Below are 6,000 nucleotides of genomic sequence, written 5' to 3' on the forward strand. Positions count from 1 at the left end.
CCGCTACGCGCGTTATTCAGTCTGCACCAAATTGTTTATGTTATTTTTTCAAAGACAGAAAAAATATTACAGTCATACCTTCAATAGTTTCAGAAAAGGTATCCTCAATGGGATTTAAATTCTATTTTTGGCCAAATTTTGGGAAAATATGTGACATCTTTACCCCCATTTTGGAATATTATCATTAAAAATGGCAGGTTGTTGCCATGGATACACCAAAAAGAGAAATCTTAAATCATTCAACTACATGGTACAAGATCTATGAAAAATACTGATTACATACATATGCACATATATGACACAGTAAGCTTAATTTGTAAGAAATCAAAGAAAAGGGGATGGCAATATTCATGTATATTGCTATCTAACATCAGTACTAATCCTTTGACAAATCTCATTTTGAAGAAAAGAGCATTAAAACTTCCATAACAAATCAGCGTCCTACTTTATATACTTTCAGAAAGTTTTTATAACCATTGGGGTCCTCTTTGTTCAGCTCCTGCAAGTCTCTCATACTTTTGATTTTGCTATTTCAGTAGAGACTTTGCGTTTTAAATTTTCTTAGGAGTTCAGTATTTTTGTGATTACTATTTATACTACCCACACAGTGGTTGCCTTGTCAGCCACTGCATCATCTAGATTTTTCGGCAACCTTTGCTGTCTAACCCTTTTTGTTTGTTTTCTATGCTCTCTTCAAGCTCCGTCACAGCTATAACCTGTCTATCCGAGCTCTAACCACCTTGCAACACAATCCAACTGCTTTAATTCCATGTAGATATTTTAAATATATAATTTTACTCAGACCTTCTGTGAACTACTGAATCTAACCAAATATACCGGGAACGTGTCCATTGAACACAGATAATGGCCCAGCTTGCATATAACGTTATAAAGAGTCTTTACACAAGAACGGCAAAAGTGACACCAACCAAATTCGCATTTGACTTGTGTTTTAAGTTATTGCGTTTCATAAAATTTGGTTGAGACAAAGTAAAATTAGAGAACGGAAACTAAGTGTTGGGACGTACATATGCGCACTTACGGACAAACAAGGGTAACACTTCATGCCTCCTCCCTTGCAGCGGGTGAAATAAAAAAAAATCAGATGTTTTTATTCTGAGATTGTACATACCCGACCAATACCTGACTATCACTACGACCCCTATACGATCAAGTCGATCTGGTCTGGCCGAGATCAGACTAAGATCGAGTATAGTTGATTTGGTCTAGCTAGTCGAGTAAAGATCGTGTAGAGATCGTGAATTGGTCGGAATTACTGAATATGTATTCAATTAGTGGTCGGGTTTGAGTCGTGAATGGTCGGGTTAAGGTCGTGTACAGTCGGATAGCAATCGGGTAGAAGTAATAAACAGGCCCGATCAAGAATTGTTCTCACTTGGTCGTGGAAACTTGGACAATCGGGATCATCGAGTTGATCTGATCGGCAGTGTAAACCTAGCTTTAGATAAAAACCGCATTTTTTAGATGTGTGCATGTAAAAAAAAATTCTTTGTAGAGGGGTCTAAAAAAAAGCACAGACAACATTTTCCGGAAGACCAAAAAAAGTGTAAAAGTATATTTCAATAAAACCATTTGACTAACAAGTCGAACAACTGATGTTATTAAACCCTGCTAACTGCCATTAACGATTGCCAAATAAATTGATTACAAGATGTCACACAGTGGATCTTTATATTGATTTAATACCAACATGAAAGCAAAAATGTGTAAACCATATCCGGTTTTCAACAGTTAATGACTCTTCAGTGATGTTAGGGATCGAAAAGTATTTGGAAGGCTATTTAATTTACCTCAATTTAGGATAGGCTCTTGAAATTCAAAAAGTCGAAATAGTGTGAACAGATTATATAAACCGGAGGGAAAATATAATACAAGCCCACTTGAAATAAGTATAAACAAGTCTAAATTGAAAACAACGTTCAGACATATGATTGCAATGGATAAAAACCGCAATTTTCAAGCGTGTGCATGTAAAACAAATTTCGTTGTCGAGGGGTCTAGATACAGCACACTTATAAATATAATATTGAACATCATTTAGTTATACATGTAGATTTAGATTTATTCACAATATATTGTTCAAATAAAAAAGAACAAAAACAATTTTGTATATATTTGTATATATAGAATACCAGACGAAGGAGAAGCAGGAACAGCAACATGTCCAACAATACGAAAAGGTAATTAAATCTACGCATACCACTGATTAAAGGGGTAAAAAAAATATAGGAACCTTAAATTCATTTTACAAGAATTTGTTCAGTCACATTAACAATTATCACACACTTATTTCTTAATTGATTATTATCTAATGAATGTTGTTTTGAATGGTACAATTTCCCCTCTAATGTATATAACAATGTTGATTTGTATTTCAAAGGAGGGGATACATAGTTATTATAATCAGTATCTTGAAGCCAAAGAATAAATAACATAATGTTTTGGTAGTATTTGGCCACAGCTTTATCTTGAAAAAAATATATTATATACGATATTAAATATGAATTTAAAAGAGAGGCAAAAGATACCAAAGGGTAATTCAAACTCATATGTCGAAAATATACTGACACCATCATTAATAAAAAGAAACAGACCAAAGGACAAACGATACTGCACGAAACCTTAAACATGAGCAACATGAACACCAGCAAAACTTATTACCTCAGATGCTCTGGAAGAGTAAGCAAGTCCTTTATAAAAGAGGGACGACAGATACCAAAGGGACAGTCAAACTCATAAATCGAAAATAAACTGACAACGCCATGGCTAAAAATTAAAAAGACAAACATACAAACAATCCGGAAGGGTATGCAGATCCTGCTCCACATGTGGCTATAAGTTATTAAATGGGAGAACGTCATGTATATAACGGAAAGTAAAGTGAGAGGATACAACCAAATTTTTTTTCTTTCTTCATAAGAAGTTCCTGTATGAATTCCATCTCATTGGAACAAAAGGAACAAGTCGACAAGAAAATTTACACTGTTGATTCCCATGGTAATGCCGATTGTTTTTTGTATAAAAAACGTCATCGAAACAACAAATATGTTGTCAATCAAGAGATGAAGCATCTTGGTGTTGTCAGTTTCAGCGCATTGTTTGTTTGGATCGGAGTTATTTGTTACGAAATAGGAATTATACTTCTGAGAAAACATTCTCATGTCCAAGTTGGCCATTTTTTTTTGTAATCAAAGTAGGACAACCTCTTTTCATTCGACTTATAATTGGAATGGAGAATACTTGTATACTATTACAAGATAAAATAGATTTTTCTCGCTGTGTTGAAGACCAATTTGTGGCCTTATATAGTTTCTGCTCTTGGTCTGCATGGTTGTCTCTTGGACATATTCCCCGTTTTCATTCTCAAATTTATTTGATTGTATTGATTTATATATACTCTAAAATTTTTGATTATTTTTGTATCAAGTCAGATCTAATGCACGCCACTTCTAGAATATGTGGTTTAAAAATTGCTCTGAAACCCCGTTTTGATAGGTGATAAGATTGATAGGTTAATAGTTTAGAAAGAGGTTTCGTGGAACACTTGGAAGACCCAACTGTAAGGACATTTATGTAGTTTAGATATCCAATACAGTGATTAAAGATCCAGTTCTTCATATTTGGTTAAAATTCAAAAGGAACTACAATTATCCGGGATTTACTAATTGGTAAGTGGCGTTGTATTTTTTTTTTGTTTTTTTTTTTATCAAAGACTAATTGACGTACTGTATAGTTAAGTATTCAAGTTTACTGCTCCTGGCAGCGTTGCATACCATTCCTTTTACATGAACACCATGTGACTATTTTGAATAGACAGGTGCGTAAATTACTTGATAACATCGCGAAACAAACACTCTGTGTAATCTAAACTTTATTAAACTACGATAGAGCATATTTGGTTGGCTCTTACACTAAATGCGACTGTCTATTTTGTGATTACATTTTGTTGTTGTTAAAAATACATATAAATGCGAGTGAGAAACCCGGTTCTCTGAAATTATTTTAAAGACATTTACTAGAAAAACTGAGATTGGACTTTTGTCACTGTACGATCCATTCTTTTTGTAGTTTGTTTATTTTGTTTAGTACCATTCGTTGTACATTATTGTACTTTTCGTTGTGCAAAGGTCTATAAATATATAAAGGCAACAGTAGTATACCGATGTTCAAAACTCATAAATCGATAGAAAAAACCAAATCCGGGTCACAAACCAAACCCGAGGGAAACGCATTAAATATAAAAGGAGAATGTTTTGTAAAATGAATCAAAATAAACACTTTAAGAATTCATAAAGCAAATATTACATTAAACATGACTTTGCAGACAATCCTTTGAAGGGAAAGCCTTTTGATTGTAGAATTATTCCTCTTTTTCCTGAATTAAAAACTACAAACTACAAGTCATGAAGGTGTCATATATTATATTTTGCATTTATCTATTGTAGACTCCTCTGGAACAAGACAACAATCTTTTTATTTAGCAAACACGGTGATTTTCATTGTAATTGTGATTTTAGGTTTGTATACTCAATTACAAAAGATATAGTAGAAAAATACCCCATCACCAGAACTACTGGATAAAAAATGTTAATCTATAATAGATTAAAAAAAATTATGACCGGGGCTCAGAAAGAGTATATATTATATAGTAATATATAATGTATTCTATAATGATTGTGCGGCGTTCTTAACTAGATTTCATTTTCTTCTAATCTAGAAAAGCTGGGATGTAAAATAATTATCCCATACGAAGTTGGAATGTCAGTGTAAGACCACCCTTATACTCTCGACCATCAGAATGATCTTATACTGACACACCGCGTTCTCATTACTACTACAAAAAACTTGCAAATCAGAACATTTGGAGGTCTACTAATACATAACATGAACTGCATGATATATTTCAAACAGTTCAGGTAAATTGAAATTATTCTACTTACATTCAAAATATAAAACTATATTCAAAACATATCTAAAAAAGAAGCATACTACCATGCCTGGTCATATTCTTGTTGTCGCCATTTGCTTTTAATATCGTTTGAAATCGCCCTCATAATTTCAACAGCTTGTAGTACACCAGTGCATTTCAATTTTGATCAGACAAATATACTTCCGATTTAAAGTACAATCAATTAAGGACATACACTACAGTTTTGATTTCACGGTGAATTTTTATCGAAACCTCAAATTTAAGACGGCACGACATAGTGATAATGATATTGCGGCCATGGCGGTGTTATCAGACTACCTTAATGATAATATTTCAGAAGGTAGGAAACCTGGATGTTTCATACTTTGTATATAGATGTCTTATGTTATGAAGCGTTTTGAAACGGTATCTTCTCTCTTAATATGATCAATAGAATACCTTTGTCTAGTATGTACATGCCTTGTACTTCCATTAGGCTTGTCAGACAGTTTTCACCTGACCTCGACTTCATTTCATGTATGAGTGAGCAAGGTTATGTGTTCGTCCATACACCAGATACTTTTAGCAAACAGGTCTACTATATGTGGTGTATGGAATGATTGTAAGGTGTACATGTATAACTCGCAGTCGCCATCTCACCTTGGATTATTTTCATTGTTCAGTAGTTGAAGTTACGTTTTCGTTATTTGGTCTATTATTCAAATAGTTTAGCTATATTGGGTGTATGTATATATTTTATGATGTACATGGCTATGTGGAAGGTTTATTTGACTTTGACCCCATTTTCACAGTTCATTGCTCAATATGAAGTATTTGTGTTTTGGTCTTTTTTCTTAAACTAACAGCAATTATGATTAGTTTATGGACTGATACTAATGTTTTGTTGGCTGTATGGCAGGTATCAGCTGACAATGACGTCCTTTTCAAAGTCCCTTTGCTTTATCCTTTTGCTCTTTGGTGAAGCATAGGCCACTATCGATATTTCTCCTTCGTGTTCTTTTTTTTGCAACCCTCTTCAGATCATAACACTTGTACCCATCTTTCTCCAT

The 6,000-nt window shown here is 33.5% G+C and overlaps 1 protein-coding gene across 1 annotated transcript in view; it reads left to right on the forward strand.

Moving 5' to 3' along the window:
- LOC143066219 (uncharacterized) overlaps nt 1-4,567 on the forward strand; it is a 53,094-nt gene extending 48,527 nt beyond the window's left edge. The window contains exons 5-6 of the mRNA XM_076239217.1: nt 2,149-2,201; nt 4,467-4,567. Of these exons, the coding sequence (XP_076095332.1) occupies nt 2,149-2,201; nt 4,467-4,567 (154 nt within the window). The remainder of the gene's footprint in view (nt 1-2,148; nt 2,202-4,466) is intronic.
- Nucleotides 4,568-6,000: the final 1,433 nt, after the last annotated feature.

Source organism: Mytilus galloprovincialis, chromosome 3 (assembly GCF_965363235.1).
Source record: "Mytilus galloprovincialis chromosome 3, xbMytGall1.hap1.1, whole genome shotgun sequence".
NCBI lineage: Eukaryota > Metazoa > Mollusca > Bivalvia > Mytilida > Mytilidae > Mytilus > Mytilus galloprovincialis.